This window comes from Myotis myotis, unplaced genomic scaffold (assembly GCF_014108235.1).
Source record: "Myotis myotis isolate mMyoMyo1 unplaced genomic scaffold, mMyoMyo1.p scaffold_m19_p_2, whole genome shotgun sequence".
In the NCBI taxonomy this organism is placed as follows: domain Eukaryota; kingdom Metazoa; phylum Chordata; class Mammalia; order Chiroptera; family Vespertilionidae; genus Myotis; species Myotis myotis.
In genome coordinates, this window is record NW_023416324.1 from 212,890,951 (window position 1) to 212,910,441 (window position 19,491).

Genomic DNA, 19,491 nt, shown 5'->3' on the forward strand with positions numbered 1-19,491 from the left:
AATAAGGATGGGTAGATAGGTATGTCAGTGTGCACGCATGTATGCATGTGCATGCATATGTATGTACATGTATGTGTATAGACACAATGTGTATGTATGCATGTGTGTGCTAGTATATGAGTGTATATGTGTTGCATGTGTATATATGCGTCTGTGTATGAGTGTATATGCGCTGCATATGTGTGCATGAGTATATGTGTGCTATGTGTACCTATGTGTATATGTGTGCATGAGCTGTATGTGTACATGTATGTGAATGTGTTTATATGTGCATGGCGTGGCGAATGTGTGCGGATGCTCCTTCACACCGGTCCTGGGTGTCGTTCTCCTCCCGCCGGCGGCTATTGTGAGCTGTAAACTTGATTGACGCTGAAGTGATACCACATTGGAGAAATACGCTCTTGAGATGGACTTCGTTTGCCTGTGTACATTTTTCCTTTGAGGCTAATCCAGGATTTTTTATATTTTTGAAGGACTAAAATAGCAACGTGTTAAATGAGAAAAACGTGAGCACAAAGCTGGATGCTGCGTTTAATATGTGGTTTTAATGTCTCCGCCACTGCAGAAAGGAAAAGCATGTCGGGGGGCAAATGGTTCACACGCCGCGTGACAAGGCATGTGTAACGTGTAGCGCTGGTCTCAGCGGGGTCACAATGAACGGACACGCCGGCCAGATGGCGTCTCTCGTTCCCCTGATGCCAGCCTGTCAGCATTTAGAGTAAAACCGAGGGACCGATGGGCATGCTGTTGGGCGGACGCTTCCAGGGGGCTCTTCCCAGGGGTGTTGTCTGTGGGGTTCGCGTGGCTTTTATCTCCTCCACGTGGGATTCGGAGGAGACTTTCCAGAGCAGCGGTCGCCAGCCTTTCAACCTCGCGGGCCACCGACTGGCGACCGCTGTTCCAGAGCATCTCCTGCGCTCGCTCTGCCTTCGGGAGAAGCCATGGATGTTGGGGCTTGAGTCAGAATAAGAGAGTTTCCAATGGCATTTGGCCTGCGGACCCCCAGTTACGGCCTCCCGGCGGCGCTGGCCGGAGCCTGTTTATAAACGGGGTTCATCCCTGCCCAGTTTTTCCTGTGTATCATTCGCTAAGGAAAGTCAGGCATCCACCCAGAATGAACGCACCCCAATATATGGCTGTCTGGTTGCAACTGAATAATCTGATTGACCAAAGGGAAGGACAGTTTGTTGATTCCAGCCATGAGGTGAGAGAGGATGAGGTGTGTCTGGGACCCAGGGCTGCACTGAGAACCTCTTACTGTTTCCAAGGAGTTTCACTCTCCCGGTCCTTGCCTCCCATCCTAATCCCAGAGTTGGTAGTTATCCCCTCCCTTCTCCCACCTTTCCTTGCTAAGGCCTCTGTGCCTTTCTGGGTGGTTCCATCTTCTCTGTGATAGCGTCTCTGCTCTCTCCAAGGCCGTGACCAGCCGGGGCGGGGCTGAGACCCTCTGTGTGAGGCCTCCATGAGCCCAGCCTCCTCCTTCTTCTGGTCATGCCCAGGTAGCGAGTGTCCAGCCTCGGGGAGTGACTCCGCTTAGAGACACACCCCCTGCTTCTGCCTCGTCCTCGCCACTGACGTCCTCCTCCGCCCTCTGAGGGCAGGAATGACAGCTGAGCTCACAGGACTGTGGTCGGGATGGAGTGACTGTAGTTCATAAAATGTGAGAGGCCCTTGGCTGTAAAAGGACCCATCATTGCATCTGCCACGAAGGAAGAAGGAACGCTGTGATGAGCTGTGACATGTCACCGAGTGTAAGATGCGCCCAGAGCTGATAACACGTGGAAAATGGGATTCTCTGAAAAGCAGTGACATGGACATTGAGAAAATACTGCATGCAAAGTGCTTTCCAAGGTCACCTGGTGTATTATGAGATGGAGCAGCTGTTTCTGAGCCGAGAGAGAAAGAGAGAGAGAGAGAGCGCTAAGAGTTCTCTCGTGTGCAGTGCAGGGAGCTCTGGGTGGACTGTTGTGGGCTGGTTGTGCGCGGGAGGAACCCCAGGCAGGAAGGGTTTGCATTGGGCGGGAATGCGATGAGAACCTGCCGAGGAGAGGGGGCTGGTGGTTTCGCTGACATTGGCTTCCCCGCGTGGACACTGTGTTGTGACAGCGAAGACTCTGGTTAGAATGACTTTCTGAAGCAGGACCTTGGTCTGAGCAGGCCTGCCCCACTCATCTTTCCCATTTTCTTTATTGATTAAGGTATCACATATGTGCCCTTATCCCCCCATTGCCTCCCCACCCCCACTCATGCCCTCACCCCCCCACCCCCCCATGTCTGTGTCCATTGGTTAGGCTTATGTGCATGCATACGAGTCCTTTGGTTTACTCTCCCCCTCCTCCCACCCTCCCCTGCCTTCCCTCTGAGGCTTGACGATCATCCCACTTATTTTTTGTAACCATTGGCGGTGCACGGGCCTGAGGAAACCGGAGAGCGATCTGGAAACCTGGTCCCTGCACAGCCAGTTCTGGCCTCTCCTGAATTTATTTTTTATTGATTTCAGAGAGGAAGGGAGAGGGAGAGAGAGGGATAGAAACATCCATGATGAGAGAGAATCATTGATTGGCTGCCTCCTGCATGCCCTGCACTGGGGATCGAGCCCGCAACCCGGGCATGTGCCCTGACGGGGAATCGAACCCCGACCTCCTGGTTCATAGGTCAAAGCTCAACCGCTGAGCCACGCCGGCCGGGCCTCTCCTGAAGTTTTGAAAACCTCCCACGGCCCACGACCCTGTGTGGGCTCCATGGGCTCCAGCTGTGAGAGAGAGCTCGTCATCCTTTAAGACGTTCGCGCTGTCAACACAGGACCGCACCCGGCTCGTCATGAACATGTAAGCGTGTTGGATCCTCTGTATTAACATCCTAGCATTTTGATGAATCATCATCGGGCACCACTTAGCACATCTGAGCCCAGAGCCTGTTTTCTGAGTCTTTCACTGGAAATGAAGGGGCCTCTTGGAATACCCACCTGTTAGGAGAGGCGCCGGGACGCTGGCTGCAAATGGTAGTTTGCGTACAAAGTACGTGCGACGTTTTTCTTTTTCTTTTTTTACTGTTTCATGGAGACATTTTGGATCCTTTGTTGTACCCAAATCTGTCTGGTTACAGGAAAAATAAAGGCATGGTTTAGTCTTACGGTATGAAATCCAATCTCGCCGAGTCCTCTCCACTTGCTGGAACTATGGGCCCACTGTTACCCTCTGACCGAAATCCAAAGGCGTCGTTTTCACATGCGATCGGTGTGCTTAGCACTCACACGGAACCGTAAACACCGTGCACCACACAGCGGGGCCGTTTTTTGGGGGCCATTGGCTTAGGATTTATGTGCTTCTCCCACGTTCATAAAACACGGCATTGGTCGTCTGCCACTCGCCACAGCAGAATATCCCAGTTTTCCTGGAGCTACGGGAAAAAACACCCCCACACGCGCGCACACCAATCTAAAGTTCAGGTCTTTTTATAGCAACACAGAGGCAGGCATATTAAATTATTATGCCCCTTTCCTGCCAGGGTTGGACTTTTTGGAATTCTCTGTTATAAAGCAACCAGCGCAGTCCCCAAGTCCTGCGGCTGGCGAAGGTCCTGGGAGTGGAGCCTGTCCCGCACCGGAGGCGACACCGCAGGCAGGTAGGCAGGTGGGCAGTGAGGTGGCCCCGAGAGGACGGAGCGGCGGCAGGCGGGGAGGCGGGGCAGCCTCCGTCAAGGCAGGAAGTTGCTGGCGGAGCCCGAGCAGGGGGCAGGCGTGCTCCTGGGTACCAGCCTGTGTGCAGCGCTGTTCGTTCTGGTTTTAATCCCACGGGCTAAGCCACTCCCAGCTTTGAAGACCCAGGGCTGCTGGGCAGGATGTCGGGAGTCGGTGATGAACAGAGAGACACACCTGGTCTGTCGAGTGTGGTGTCTGTAGAGCTCATCCCGGTCGAAGCAGGTCTCTGGACCATCCTGTGGCTTCTCTTCACCCCCCACTGTTAAAACATGCTCCGTTGGCATGTGCACACACGTGTGTGTGTGTGTGTATGCGTGCGCGTGATTTCGTTTATTTGTTTGCTTTCGCTTCCTGACCTGCACTTAATTCCACGTGTGGGGCAGTCTCAGGTGGGTTAGAACACTTTGGCCCAGCCGGCGCGGCTCAGTGGTTGAGCGTCCACCTATGAACCAGGAGGTCATGGTTTGATTCCCCATCAGGGCACATGCCTGGGTGGTGGGCTTGATCCAAGCAGGAGGCAGCCAATCAGTGATTCTCTCTCATCATTGATGTTTCTCTCTCTCTCTCTCTCTCTCTCTCTCTCTCTCTCTCTCTCTCTCTCTCTCCCCCCCCCTTCCTCTCTGAAATCAATAAAAAATATATATATTTAAAAATGAGCACTGTGGTGGCTCTGTCTTTCTGAGAGTGGACTGCGTCTCGCTCCTTCGGAAACGTTCATCCCGAAGCCTCGTCTTTAGACTCTTTCTCCCTCTGGTGAACAAACGCACCTTCGCCTGCTCTGATCACACCGCCGCCCTCCTGTTTGTGCACCACGGACTCTGAGGAGGACTTGGAGATACGAAGGGAAGATGTGTGTCTCCCTTATCTCTAGCTTTCATGCACGTTTTCCCCTAAATCGATCTCAATTAACTTTGATTCCTTCCTTTAGAGCACCATGTGCTGAAGTGACACTCGGCCAGATGTGGGCACGGGCTCCTCCCCCTCCCAGCACATGCCGCCCTCCTGTTAGCTCCAACATTCCGTCCGTTTCCAAAACCCTGCGCTCTGTGGACGTGGCCCTTCGATGTGTTTGCAAGGACACCCGGACTTCTCTCGGGGGCAGGCTGACGTGGGAGCATTGCTTCCCTTTTTGTCCTGAAAGCCCTTTTCTTTGTTTATTTGTAATTTTGAAATGAGCCCGGTTCTTCTGTCTAATCTGTTTCTGCTAATTTCTGATATAAATCACACAGCTGCTCACGTTCCTCTTGGCCGGTGAGCCAACACAAGCATCACTGAGTGTGTGACTCGCGCAGAGCCCCGCCGGAGTCGCCGGGCCGGCGGGAGAAGGGGCGGCCCGGCCTCGTTCCTGGTCTGAGTGTGTAAAACCCTTCCCTTTGGTGCCGCCACGGGAGGGGAGGGAATCTGTTTGGCTACACTGACTTCAGAAGCTGCCGTTCTTGTCTTGATGAATTAGCATGGCTACCTAAATCCATGGGGCCAGTGTTACTTGGAAACCCACATCTGTGACAATTAGATGCCTCAAATTCACTCACTTCATCCGTGACCAGAAGACAGAGCCCTGCAGGTCAGGTCCCCCGACATCGGCCGGCCAGGCTCTGCACCCCGAATGTGCTGGAGCCCGAGGCTGTTGCTGTCTGTCTGTGGCTGTCTTTGAGCTGCTGTGTGTCTGCCGTGCTTGTTTTTTCTTTCTTGTGCCTCATTCTGGCTCTCTGGCTGGCACAGCCTGTCCTTTGGTGTGTTTTGTGGTACTGCTTAAGCCCTAGCTTACTGCTTCCCAAAGCGTCGCAGGGCTCGGATTCTAGGGATTTTAAAGAAGTCGGAGTAATGCCTGGCCAGTGTTCCCAGTGGTTAAGCATCCACCTAAGAACCAGGAGGTCAGGGTTTGATTCTCAGTCAGGGCACATGCCTGCATTGCGGGCTCGATCCCCATTGAGGGGCATGGAGGAGGCAGCGGATCAAGGACTCTCTCTCATCATTGATATTCTATCTCTCTCCCTCTCCCTCTCTGAAATCAGTAAAAGTATATTTTAAAAAAAGAAGAAGAAGTCAGGGTGGTGTGTCCACACTCTGAGAGCCAAAGCACTGAGCTTGGTCCTTGTCATTCTCCCCGCCCACCGATTCACAGCGTGAAGTTCACGTACTTGGGGAGCTATGAGAGGAGTCGGTCCTGGGGCCGGTGGGACAGAGTGGCCGGGAGCACTCCGGGCTGGGTTTGTGAAATCCCACGTGTTCCATAAAGATTCTGACACTTGTGGGTCGGGGTGTGGGGAGAGGTCTCAGTCCTAGGCTCCGTGAGGCTCTGTTACTGTTGGGGAGCATCCTTACTGATTTCCGTACAAACTCAAAGAAGAAGAAGGCAGTGCACATGTGAGCACATGTTCGAAATCAGGAAATAGAAGCGTATAAGCAGGGTGTCGTGGGCTGTGGAGCAGGAGGAGTGGATGGCCAGGCACCAGTCAGCTCCATCACTGATGCCCATGACCTTGGGCCGCTCACATCAAGGTCCGGATCTTTCCGATCCCAGATCCTCTCATTTGGGGATGCGACGGCCTCCACAGTCCCCCAGGTTCCAAAGTTTCCATTTTTAAAAACCGTGGGACGCAGCCTGCATCCGCATCTCTCTAGCTGAGAGCAGCCCTGAGTGCGCCAACAGGCTGAAGTAGGAACGAGCCGCCCCGTGGGTTTTGTGCGTGTGATGGGTCATCTTAGTTGTTCCGTGTAGTTGTTGCGCCGTGTGTCACTCACGCGGGTGAAATCTCTGCCTTTGCTGCGCTGGCGGGAGAATACAGCACAGCCGTGGGCTAGCCACTTGTTTGACTTAAAGCCATGGAAGGATGATCCACCCATCACGAAGGTCTATTTCTTCTCACCAAATTATGCAAAAGAGCAAAGATGTCACTAGAAAGGAAGGGGGGAAAAGAGCGAGTCGGTGATCCAGATATTTTAAACACCCTGGTATTTGGAGGCATCTGGATAATTCACAGCTTTTTTTTTTTTTTCTGGTTCATTTATCATCCAGATGTTCGCCATCATGGAACCACCACTTGCAAGCCTATTGCAGCTAATAACTCCAAAGTGGAAAAACTCATATCTGTGTGTTTGTCCTCCGTGCTCATTCTCCCCGCTCTCCTCCCGAAGCCCCCTCCCTAGCATCTCCGGGGAACGTGGCCCTTTCGCCAGATGCGTAGGTGTGAGCCGTCACTTTGCCTTTTTTAATCTTCGTGGCCATCCTGTACCCTGTCTGCTTGAATTATAGATTGCATTTGTCAAATAATGACACATGCAATTGGATGTCTTCGAAGACCTTTGAAATCCAACTTCCTTGAGTGGAGATTAAAGTGGGTTTTCCCTCCGCGGCTGCAGTCGAGCCCGGGCCGCTCGGAGACCTGCTGAAAAGTTTCCCTGGGCCGGCCTGCTCCCGCTCCCGTGGTCTGGAGGGGGGAAAACCAGCTCCTTTTTTAAAAAAAATTCTGGAAGGTAGACCCTCAAACTCCCTAAACTGTGGTCCCGGTGAGAAAGGACTGTAGACCGGCCGCTGCTTGAAGCAGGCCTGTCCTCCAGGCCGCTGACTGTGTGTCTCTGGGTGCGCAGGAAGCGCTATCGGTGGTGAGCGAGGACCAGTCGTTGTTCGAGTGTGCCTACGGGGCGCCGCACCTGGCGAAGACGGACATGACCGCCTCCTCCTCCGGCGACTACGGACAGACTTCCAAGATGAGCCCGCATGTCCCGCAGCAGGCCTGGCTGTCGCAGCCCCCAGCCAGGGTCACCATCAAGGTGGAATGCAGCCCTAACCAGGCGAACGGCTCCAGGTAAGCTGGCTCCTGCCCCCCGCTTCCCCTGCCCCTTGTGGAGGCCACGGGGAGCTCGGACACTCCTTTCCACAAACATCCTTTTGGAAAGGAAGGCCGCGGAGGGGTCCCGTTGGCCAAGGCTGAGAAAATGCGTTCCCCGCTGGTTCTGTGTTGAGGACGGGGGTCGTAAAACTGGTAGCACATTCGCCGAGCACTCGCTTTGAAGATGTGGCGTTCGATACAGTTTTCCAGGCGTGAGGGCGCTGCGGGAGGGGGGCTCGCACACCCATGTGGCAGAGTTCATCTCTGGGGTTCTATTGTCTGGAAAAGAAGGCCCTGCTATGTTTGTATGGAGGGAGAGTGTCAGCTAGTGGCCAGGCGGTAGCATATGTCCGAGCCGTCTGCCCTCGCTAAGGGAGCTGCTTAGCCATCTGCCCCTCACCCACCCACCCACCCACCCACCCCACTCCCTCCTCTGCCCCTTCCTCTCAGCGCTCGCCGCTGCTTCTCATCTTGACTTGCACGGAAAGCCGAGCTCTCCTCGCGCCGTGATCGCTAAAGTCGCTGGGCTGTCAGATAGAATGTGTTCTCAGATGCAGAGTGAGCCTTGGCCCTCGCTCGAGAGCATTTCGTCGGATGTAGTTTTGAAAAGTGAAGTTGGTTTCAATTATGATATCATAGCCCATCTATATTCAGGAAGAAGCACATAAAACCTCAGGACAAAGAAAGGGTAATTTTTTAACACGTTGCAGGCTCCGACGTAGAGGCGTCAGACAGCCCGCACGCTCCAGGGCGTCCCTGTGCACAGAGCCCTTCTCCGCCAGCGCCCCGTGCGTCCCCCAGCAGCCCGGTGAGGGGCGCTCGCCCCCATTTGATGGACGAGGAAATCGAGGCGTAGGCTTTTCCTGGCTGACTCGGGATCACCACTTAAAGGGGCTCCATGTGGATTCAGACCCAAGGTGTCTGACTCTACCCTGAGGGCGTTGTCCACTCTGTTGCAGCTATAAAAGGCCCTTTTTGCTACGTATGTAGACAGGGTGCCCCAGAAAATGTATCCACACCTTCACAGCTGATTGACAGCTGAGTCACAGCCGTGTGCTCAGTTTTGAAAATGCAGTGTATTTTAATGAACACTGCCTTTACAATTACTCGAAGTGTGTGTATACATTTTTGGGCACACCCTATATTTTAATGCTCAATACGTGTTTATAAGAGCTGGAAACAGTTGTGTCCGCTTCCGGTGCGGCCTCCATGAAGGTGCCAAGTCACAGCACCGAGAGGGGATCGTAAGTGTGTGGAACGTGCCGTGCAGGGAGCTGGTTCACGCCTACCTCTCGCAGGCTCTGCGGGGCTGGTTTCTCCCTGAAACCGGGAACAGTCACTCTGAAGTTGCGCGTGGCTGTGACGTGGGGGCTTTGCGTGGACTTCAGGCCCAGGCAGGCCACATCGGACCTCATCCAGGGAGTCATTCCCAGACTCCTGAGAGGTCCCTCCGGGGAGAAAACGCCACCCCAGGGCCCCGGGGCCCAGGATCCGAGTCCTGGGTACTTATTTGATGTGTGTGATTATCCTGCGGGTCAGTCCTATCCCACCTGCTAGTGCCTCCACCAATCAGGGGCAGGGTGGGGCCGAGGCAGGCTTACCGTGGTGACACCCGAAGCACAGAGTGTACTCTTGTGCTGATATTTATTAATTGTGTTATGTTCCATATGCGCCTACTTCACCCCCCCCCCCCCCCCCCGTATTTCTGAGGCTTAGGAGGACGGAGTGTCCGTGTGGGGAGGAACGCAGCGGAGTGGAAGAGGGGAGGGTGGGATGGCCACGGGGCCACTCAGTGGGTTCTCTCTCGGTGGCGTCGTGTGACCCCACGCACCCGAGAGAGTCGTCGGGGGACACTAAGAGCAAGAGGCATTTCCAGAGCTTTCTTCCCCGAACGCCAGTTTCTGGTGCAGGAAACGCATCGGTGTGTGTGTGTGTGTGTGTGTGTGTGTGTGTGTGTGTGAGAGAGAGAGAGAGAGAGAGAGAGAGAGAGAGAGAGAGAACACACCACTTTGGGCAGAGAGCACCGAGATCCTGCCCTGGACCCTGTTCCCAGGCTGGGCCAAGGGCCAGCCCCCCGAGGCTGGTCTGGGTTTAGCGAGCCTCAGAGACACGCCGTGAGGAGGTGAGAGCGGGGTCTACTCTGTCTGCTCCTGAATTAGCAGGAGGAGGAGGGCAAGCACCCACCATCCTCTGATGTGGGCCTGGGCTGCCTTCAGTAGCCAGTGCCCCTGCCCACCTGCCCTGCGGGGCAGCCTTCCCCGCCTGAGGGGTCCCCACAGGGCGTCGGGAGGAGAGTTGCAGGACAGGATCCGGCTCCTTCCACGCAGAGTACTGTCCTTGGGCACGGTCCTCCCCGAGCAGAGCACTGTCCTTGGGCACGGTCCTCCCCGAGCAGAGCACTGTCCTTGGACACGGTCCTCCCCGAGCAGAGCACTGTCCTTGGACACGGTCCTCCCCGAGCAGAGCACTGTCCTTGGACACGGTCCTCCCCGAGCAGAGCACTGTCCTTGGGCACGGTCCTCCCCAAGCAGGGCACTGTCCTTGGGCACGGTCCTCCCCAAGCAGAGCACTGTCCTTGGGCTCGATCCTCCCCGAGCACAGCACTGTCCTTGGGCACGGTCCTCCCCAAGCAGAGCACTGTCCTTGGGCACGGTCCTCCCCGAGCAGAGCACTGTCCTTGGACACGGTCCTCCCAGAGCAGAGCACTGTCCTTGGGCACGGTCCTCCCCGAGCACAGCACTGTCCTTGGGCATGGTCCTCCCCGAGCAGAGCACTGTCCTTGGGCACGGTCCTCCCCGAGCACAGCACTGTCCTTGGGCACGGTCCTCCCCGAGCAGAGCACTGTCCTTGGGCACGTTCCTGGCCGAGCAGAGCACTGTCCTTGGGCACGTTCCTGGCCGAGCAGAGCACTGTCCTTGAGCTCGGTCCTTGCTGAGCGTCCTTACCCATCAGCCGCCCTCGGAGGAGAAGGCCCCGGCTCTGAGAGGAGGGAGGGACCCATTTCGGACCCCGTGGAGGAATGCGACCAAGCCTCAGCCCTGCCGCGCTCACAGACTCCTGAAAGGAAAGGCAGTGGTGACATGGGGCCTCTTGCCACAACATAGATCTCCGTAAAACACTGGAGGGAAGACGGGAAGGAAGGGACCACTGCTTGTGAGCCAGCGCCGACTCAGAGGGCATGGCGCGTGCCCACACTGAGCTGACTGCACCCTGTGAGGACACGGGACATCCCTTCTCGGGCTCAGTGCTTCTCAGCCTCAGTGACGGTGCCTCCAGGGGACGTGTGACAATGTCTGCAGACATTTTTATTTTCATAATTTGCGGGTGGGGGGGGTGTTCCTGGCATCTAGTGGGTGGAGGCCAGGGATGAGGCTCAATGTCCTAAACACAGGGCACCTCCCCGCCAGAGAAATGAGCTGGCCCCGGTGCCCGCGGTCCGCACGGTGAGGAGCCCTGGGCCAGAGCTGCGGGTTTGGGGTTCCTCTGCATTGTGCACGGGGCCTGTTCGCTGTGAGGATGGGTTCAGAGAAGCTCAGGGTCCAGCAGCGGTGGAGACGCCCTGTGACCTCACAGGGCGAGTGCAAGGACGGAGGGGTGTTCGGGCCCCGCCTCAGCGAGGGGGCGTGGCGGTTGGGGGGGGGGAGGGTGTGACTCCCACCACCTGGGCAGGAAAGAGAGTCTGGGAGGAATAATATTAAACAGTATTTCTATAACACACCATGATTTATAATACACGCTATGTCATCCAACTTCCTCATTAAATCTGTGGGACGGCATTGTGACTCGGCCAGTGGCTCCCAACCTTCTTCTGGCCGTGCCCCACGTAAGCATCTCTAACATCCTGATGCCCCCCCTTCCCGCCGTGACATAGAATTCTTATTATTCAAAAAGTGAGCTCCTGTTCACATGGAGGAAGCCTAAAAGGACATGAACTTGGTCTAAACAGGCTTCCAAAGAACAGGGCAGCCATGAAAGAGAAAAATCAAAGAACGGAAGGACAGTTGAAGTCCTGAGGAAGAAATCACTAAGAAATTATTTAAAAAATAATATGACAAGATATGAAAAAGTAGCAAATAAAGTTTCAAAACATAATAGAGAACTGAAATGCGTAAATGTGTCACAATATGTATTTATATACTGTATATCTGGCCCCTGGAACCATAAGAAATGCAAAAGGTTCACTGTTAATAACTCATTCTCCAATTGCCCCCCTTAAAAATCAGGCTGCCGCCCTGTGGGGTGTGTGCCCCACGCTGGGGTCCATTGGACTAGACCCATTTCACAGATGGAGACCACGCGTCTCTGTCGAAGGCTGTGTGGCCACAGGCCTGCGCTCCTCCTCACGCCCTCCAGGCTCTTTCTAAAGCAGCGGTTCTCAACCTGTGGGTCGCGACCCCTTTGGTGGTCGAACGACCCTTTCACAGGGGTCGCCTAAGACCATGGGAAAACACATCTATAATTACGTATTGTTTTGGTGATTAATCACCATGCTTTAATTATGTTCAATTTGTAACAATGAAAATACATCCTGCATATCAGATATTTACATGACAATTCATAACAGTAGCAACATTACAGTGATGAAGTAGCAACGAGAATAATTTTATGGTTGGGGGTCACCACAACGTGAGGAAGTGTATTAAAGGGTCGCGGCATTAGGAAGGTTGAGAACCACTGCTCTAAAGTGAGCATCTTCGCTATCGGCTGGGACAGCCGAGGGTTCTCAGCTGACGGACCAGCAATGTGTCCTATCTCCTCTCCCCCGAGAGGCGTGAATCCAGACGCTATTGTGATCTCCTGTAGATAGAACGTTCCCTTACGAAGGTGGATTTTATTCTACCCCAGCAGCCAGTTCCCCTGCTCTCCCGTTCCCTCTCCTTCAGGAGGTGGCCCCCACCCAGACCACCTCCCAGAGAGGCCGTGTGAGGAAGCCCCGTGAGCAGAGCACATCAGTGGCTCCTCAGGTCCTTGTTGGGCTGAAGTTAAAAATAAAACGTCTCCGTTTCAGGGTGGTGGCTGCGCAGGGCCGCCTGTCACTGTGATGGAAGAGGGGCTGTGCCCTATCCCGGCTACAGGATGGCGTCTCGGCGGGCGGTCTCTCACATCCGGCTCTCTCGCTTCGCGTGCAGCTCTCTGTTTGCTATTTGAAATGGGTCCGCTGGGACCCATCCCTCCCCAGGCCTTTCCCCTTAGACTCATTGAGATTTGACTTCTTCTCCTCCCCCTGCCCTCCTCCCCCCCCCCCCCCCCCTTGCACACACACCACCGTCCTCTGAGACGCTGTGCATCACTATAGGGCAGTGAGAGTCACAACCGAGACCGCATTTGCTCCTTCCCGCCCCGGGGTCGGTCGGGTTGGCTGGGACAGTTTCCCACTCAGGCCTGGCCACCTTCCCAGCTGTGGGTGGCCCCGTGCTGGGGACCCGCAAACGGGTGGTTTTATATGAGGTCGAGGTGCAGCATGTCCGGCTGGGAAACGCGAGGAAGGGAGGCGGGCTCCCCGGCCCTCGGTCTTTGCCATTGCTCAGAAGTCAGATGACGGGCACCGCCTGTAGGAGGAGAGGGCCCAGGCGCCGGGGAAGCCCACAGGGTCCCTCTGAGCCACTGCTTTGGCACTTTTTAGCCTCAGAGGGAAATGGTGTGGGTTAACCAGAATTTCCATAGCCTGTTCTGTAGGTGAAAACCCAGAGCACCATGATGGTTGGGCTTAAGTCTTTCCTCTTGAGAAATGAAAGTGTTTCCAGCAAAACAAACAAACAAAAAACCTCACAGAACAGAAAAGATGTCACGTCCCATCTCTGTCGTGTAACCATCTGTTGATACCTTGTCCTGTGAGCATTTCATTTCCAAGTGGTGGCCCCCCAAAAGGAGGCACTGACCCCCAGGTTTCACGGCCTAACTGCCGGAGGGTCCTGCTCATCCCCGTCTTCGGCTGTGAAGAGAAATGGGTACATGTGTCCTTAAATAATGCGACTCTCCCAGGGACACTCAATGCCTCGGGGGACAAAGAGCTCCTGTGGGTTGTGGTGACTTTTTAATTAATTTCGTCTTCAGCTTTCTGGGCGGGGGGGGGGAGGGGGGGAGGAGCAGCGGGCTGGTGGGAAGAGGCTGCGATGCCAGGTGCAGGGGGTGTTTATGAGGACGAGAGCAGCGCTGGGCTGTGAAGACAGAGCCCCAGTGTCAGCCCGAGCCGGGCCGTCCATGAATCACTGCGCTCCACCCGCCAGCCGGCCGCGGGGCTGAAGCAGCTTTTCCATCGCCTCTGATTCAGAAATAAAACAGACCCGCCAAGTACCCCGGGGCCCTCCAGACAACCCCCTCCTTGTCTCGGGCCTGAACATACCTTTTGTGGTGACTTACCTCAATTCCTGCTCCAAACCTCGATCAGGCGTTTGTTCAGTCGCTTAGGGCTGAGTGTGGGCGCTCAGGGTTCTTAGGAAGAAAACCACGTGTGAAGGGAACTTTTAAAAGTATATTTTTATTGATTTCAGAGAGGAAGGGTGAAGGAGAGAGATAGAAACATCAGTGATGAGAGAGAATCATTGATCGGCTGCCTCCTGCACGCCCCACACTGGGGATCGAGTCTGCAACCAGGCATGTGCCCTGACCAGAATCAAACCAGCGACCTCCTGGTTCCTGGGTCGACCACTGATGCACACCGGCTGGGCAGCAAAGGGAACTTGGTGTTGAGGTGTGAGCCGGGCCTGGGGTGCCTGCCGCCCGAGTCCCGGTGAGCCCTCCCCTGGAACTGACGTCCTGGGCTCTCAGGGTGGAGCTGCCAGGGAAACCTCCTGTTGCCCCCCTGGAGCTCATCACATGAAACCGCCCAATAAGCGAAAGGACATTCGTGAGGACAGTGGCGTTCTAGTCAGCAGTAAGGAGCTGGAGACTGCATGGGATGCAGCAGGGGCTTGCGTACCCACATAGGAGTCGGGGTGACATGGATTGGGGTATTTGGGGCAGAGTAGGGAGTCAGGAGAGGGGCTTTAGCCACACAGTCACAGCCACCATGACAATAGGGACACTCAGGTATCCCCAGCATCTGGGACAGTGCCTGGCAGACTGACTCACTCTCTCTCTCTCTCTCTCTCTCTCTCTCTCATTAATTCTCACCCGAGGATATTTTTCCACTGATTTTTAGAGAGAGTGGAAGGGAGGGGGAGAGACAGAGAGAAACATGGATGTGAGAGAGACACATTGATTGTCTCCTGCATGTGCCTCAACCAAGGCCAGGGATTTGGTCCTGCAACCAAAGTACATGCCCTTGACTGGAATCGAACCTGGGACCCTTCCGTCCGTGGGCTGACGCTCTATCCACTGAGCCAAACTGGCTGGGCCACTCTGTAACATTTGTTAAATGAATAATGACTAGAGAAGGCCCAGGGCCAGATGCCGGCCGAGGAGGATCTGGGGAGTGTGTGTTTATCCGTAGGCGCCTGGGGTCACAGAAGGGCTGGGCTGCACGGGGCTGGCGGGTTTGTATTTGGGAAGATCACTCTGCAGTGAAGCCCGGGACCCCCCACCAGCATGTGGCGGAGAGCAAGGCAGTGGGGCTGTCTCCCGGGGCAGGAGGAATGCGGAAAAGGAAGGAGGCGGGTCTTAGAGGATGGGTCTCGGAGGATGGATAGGTTTTCGAGGATGAGCGGCGCCTTTGCCCACTGGAAGGAGGGCCACTGATTTCCTCAGTTCCACATTGGACTCTCTGTAAGGCCCGAGTCTCCACTAACTGTTCTGGACTGAGGGGGAGTCGCAGACCTCCTGTGGCTGGCGAGCCCGGGGTCGTGGCTCGGGGCTGCCTTAGGGGATGTTCTTGGATAAATGAGGTCCATTCACAGGGCACAGACGACAGCGCAGGGCCAGGCCCCATCCCTGTCAGGCTCACGCCACGCCTGCGCCCTTCGCTGTGGGCTCTTCCCATGATGGTCCGCCTGCTCTCCGTAGACTCTGAAAACCAACGTCAGATGCTAAGTTCATTTCACTTTTCAACAACCAAAGCCCTTATTTTAATTTCTCGGTACATTTTTACAGCCACATTACTTTCCCCGAGGCCGCCCCTCCCTCAGAAAAGGCATTACGTATGGAAACAGCTAAAGGGAGCCTTTGTCTTGGGCTGCGTCCCAGGTGATCTTACAGACATACATGGACTGCGTTCCCGGTGGCCCAGCCTCTGCCCTGGCCCTCAGTTCGCTCTGTGCCCAGGCCCGGGATCTGAGTGGGCTCCGTCCCACTCCGCCTCTCAGCCAGGGAGCTTCTCTGAGCCCCCCTCCCACTCAGGAATGTTGGCCCGTCCTCTGCAGAGCGCGCCCCACGCCGAGCCCCTCGAGGAAGGGCTGGGGAGGAGCGATGACGTTCAGCTGCACATTGAGGTGGCCAGCGTCTTTGGAGCCGGACTTACCACAATTCACGTGTGTGTCCAAGTCAACAGTGCGCCTCCCCTGTCGAGCTCGCATCTGCCTTCCCCACGGCTGCCTGCAGCGCCCCTCCCAGGATGCCCCGTGGAAAACGCTCCGGAGTGAAGCCTGCACTGGGTCTTCTGAGGGGCCGTTCAGTCATGTTTTATGTCTGGGAAAGAGGCCACTCGCATGGCCTTACTAGGTGGATCCTATAGTGTCGGTTCAAGTACTCGGACTGAGGGTCCCCGTGGTCTAGGTTCCAATCCAGCGCCTCCATTGCTGGTCATGTGACCTGGGCTTCACCTGTAACACCCCTGCTGCAGGTACTGACCTCATGGCGGTGTGTTGATGGAAAGGATAAGAACAGCTAACCCATAGCGTTTATCGTGGGTGCAAGACAGCATTTTAAATGCTTTACCCACCTATTTATTCTCATGTAAATATTACATGAAAGAGGTTTGGAGCCATCCCTAGCATGGCAGCCCTCCCAACAGGTGTGAGGTGATGGCTCACTGTGTTTCTGATTTCATAGTAACTTTCATGTGCTCTGAAGAGTCTGGGAGAAATACCTTAACCGCGCTTATTTGCAGTGAAGACATTTATGCCCCAAACAGTAAGACAGAGGCACTTCACATTCCCCAGCGAGTATCCATTCAGCGAGCAGCTAATGACTTGCATTGGCATGTTCACAGCCGCTGCTGGAAAGCACCTACGTGAATACTAAGAATCCAGGACGTAAAGGAATGCTCTTTGCCAGGTGCATTTCCAGAGCAATGCGTGGAATGTGCAAACCCTTGTGATGTCGGAGTGGAGAACGCGTGGCCCTCCCTCCAGGCAGGGCCTGGTGCAGCGGAACCCCGGGGTGTGGTGGGAAGTCCCTCCGTGACTCGCATCAGAATGCGCGATGGCCGTGTACAGGGCAGTTGGCAAAGAGGCCAGCCTCCCGCAGTGTGGATCCCTTCTCCCCACACCTGGGCAAAGAGATGAAAATGCAGTGATGGAGGCTTTTAAGTGTGTAATTCCAGTTCTCGGAGTCATGTTCAGGTTTCATTTTGTTAAAGCCGTGCCTGATGGACATCCCTGGAAAATGTGCTTCTCTAGGAATTGCCTCTGTTTCTTATGTCTGTGTATACACCTCCTGGGTGTGTCCGCCACCTGCCGTGCGGGGGGAGGAGCAGTCCCCGGGGTTGGCATCCTGGAATAGGAATGGCAAGTGCACTGCAGTGCTAAAGCCCAGTGACACGTGGGTCAGGGAGTTCTTGATGCCTTTCTGAAGTTACAATCGTCTTTACCTTTTAAAAAAATATATTTTTATTGATTTCAGAGAAGAAGGGGGAGAGAGAGAGAGAGAACATCAATGATGAGAGAGAATCATTGATCAGCTGCCTCCTGCACACCCCTTACTGGGGATCAAGCCTGCAACCTGGGCATGTGCCCTGACTGGGAATCGAACCGTGACCTCCTGGTTCATAGGTCAAAGCTCAACCACTGAGCCACACTGGCCGGCTCCTTTACCTTTTAAGGGCAGCATCCCACGTTTCCTCAGTGCAGGGAGGGGCCAGGCAGTGACAGTGTGTTCAGGCTGCCCAGCCTCTAGCCTGGCTCTGCGTCTCCCTGGCTCTGAGACCTGGAGCGAGCCCCTCTCTCCTGTCCACACCTCCGGACAGGGGCTGAGCTGCCCCCGCCACACCAGGCCCACTGCTACCCTCTCCGAACAGGGCCCGCACAATAGACACCACTCTTTTGCTGTTGAAACTTCCAAGAGTCAAAAAAAAAGGGAGGAATGACTAAAAACTGAGACTAGGATGCCTTCGGCCCCTGTCGCTGATGTCGACTTTGAGTCCAGCAGGCGGCCCCACGGGCGACCCTCTCCCCGCCCTGTGGTTGGAGTTCCCGTAGATTTATCACAACAGCTATTTGAAATGGTCAAAAGCATAGCTCCATTCTCTCTTCCTCGGAAGCTAAAACAAGACACAGTGGGGAAAGGACTGTGCTTTCACTGCCTGAAGGTGCGGCTGTTGACATGAGGCTCCGGTGGCCTGTTTCACCACGACAGCGGGCGGGCATGGGGAAGCTTCGGGCGATGAATTATGTCTTGTGGTTAGAGCACGAAAACAAACGAACTTCGCTAAAACTGCCCCGACTTTAAATACTTGCACACGGTTTTGGAAGGCGCTGGACAGTGCGAGTTAAGGGCTTATCACCTCTGGATTTGACGGGGGTTCTGTTTTAAAGCCGTGGGAAAACTACTGTGACCCATGCCCAGAGCATGTGTCCTCAGATACCGGAGGTGAAACTGTTAAGAATTAGAAGAAAATGAAAGCATTGGTCTGAAGGGTCCATAACCCCAAGTCTCCTATTCCTGTGACTCTATACACCGCTTTGACCATTCACTTATTAGGTAGGTAACGGCTTTGCTGGAGAAGAAAGAACTTGGGGCGCCTGGTATACAGCAGGCACTCAATAAAAATGGCACGGCCCAGCTGGTGTGGCTCAGGGGTTGAGCATTGACCTATGAACCAGGAGGTCACGGTTTGATTCCCAGTCAGGGCGCATGCCCGGGTTGCAGGCTCGATCCCCAGTAGGGGGCGTGCAGAAGGCAGCCGATCAATGATTCTCTCTCATCATTGATGTTTCTATCCCTCTCTCTCCCTCTTCCTTCCTCTCTGAAATCAATAAAAATATTGTTTAAATGATGGCCTGGATGGCTGAGTGCATGAAGGACCCGGAACAGTCTCACCCTGGACACTAGGGTTGTCACTGAGGTATGCGTCTCACCTGAGTCACATCTAGTCTTTTCCCTGAGAAACCAGTTCCCTGTAGCTCTCTCGCCCAGTAGCTCTCTCTCCTTGAGACAAGTAGACCCAAACATACCCTCCGCTCAACGGATGGAATTTTCCGAAGGGATAGGAAGCCAAGGCTCAAGCGAAGACACTCCGTGTTTTGATATTAGGATGGGTCTTGTGGAGATAAACGTGGGAAGCCAGGAAAAACTGCATCAAGAGGAAATAATGCATGTGTAGGCAGCGCTGGAAACTCCGCGGGCCCTCGCCATGGGAACGCAGACCGTTATTATTTTTAAAGTTCCTTCATGTTAGTACAGCTGCGAGGATGCCGTGGAGCAGGGCGGGGTGTTTCCAAGCCCATGGTCCAGCCTCAGGCCTGGGTGGCCCCGACTGCAGCCTCCATCCACAGACATAAACTGCTCCTCACTCAGGGCCGGCCCAAGCTCCCTCCATCAGCACCAGGCACATGAGCAAGTGGGGCTGGGAACAAACTTGAATTTTCAAAGTCCCCAGATGCCGAGGGAATTCTCTCTGCCCCTCCTGGCCACGCCCCCGCTATGGCCTTTGTGTCTGGAACGACCTTCTGCATCCCACCGCAGCCCCGTGCCACCCAGAGAGGGCCTCCCTGCCTTGGCTGGCTGTGACCTTCTCAGACATGAAGGTCAAGTCCATGCGGGGTGACTGCACATCCCCCACTAACAAAGTGTGGAGGACACCCACACCCTCAGGCCTTGGACACGGGGAGGAAGTCTAAACTCCAGTGGAGCTTGAAGGTGTCC

At 55.0% G+C, this 19,491-nt stretch overlaps 1 protein-coding gene across 3 annotated transcripts in view; it reads left to right on the plus strand.

Annotated features, from left to right (window-relative positions):
* The window catches only part of ERG (ETS transcription factor ERG), a 153,280-nt gene that overhangs the window by 94,458 nt on the left and 39,331 nt on the right, over positions 1-19,491 (plus strand). For 2 of the 3 annotated variants that reach the window (XM_036351275.1, XM_036351276.1), the window contains one exon: positions 7,292-7,509. The exons of the other annotated variant lie outside the window; for it this stretch is intronic. In XM_036351275.1, the coding sequence (XP_036207168.1) occupies positions 7,292-7,509 (218 nt within the window). The remainder of the gene's footprint in view (positions 1-7,291; positions 7,510-19,491) is intronic. 3 annotated transcript variants of the gene reach the window in all.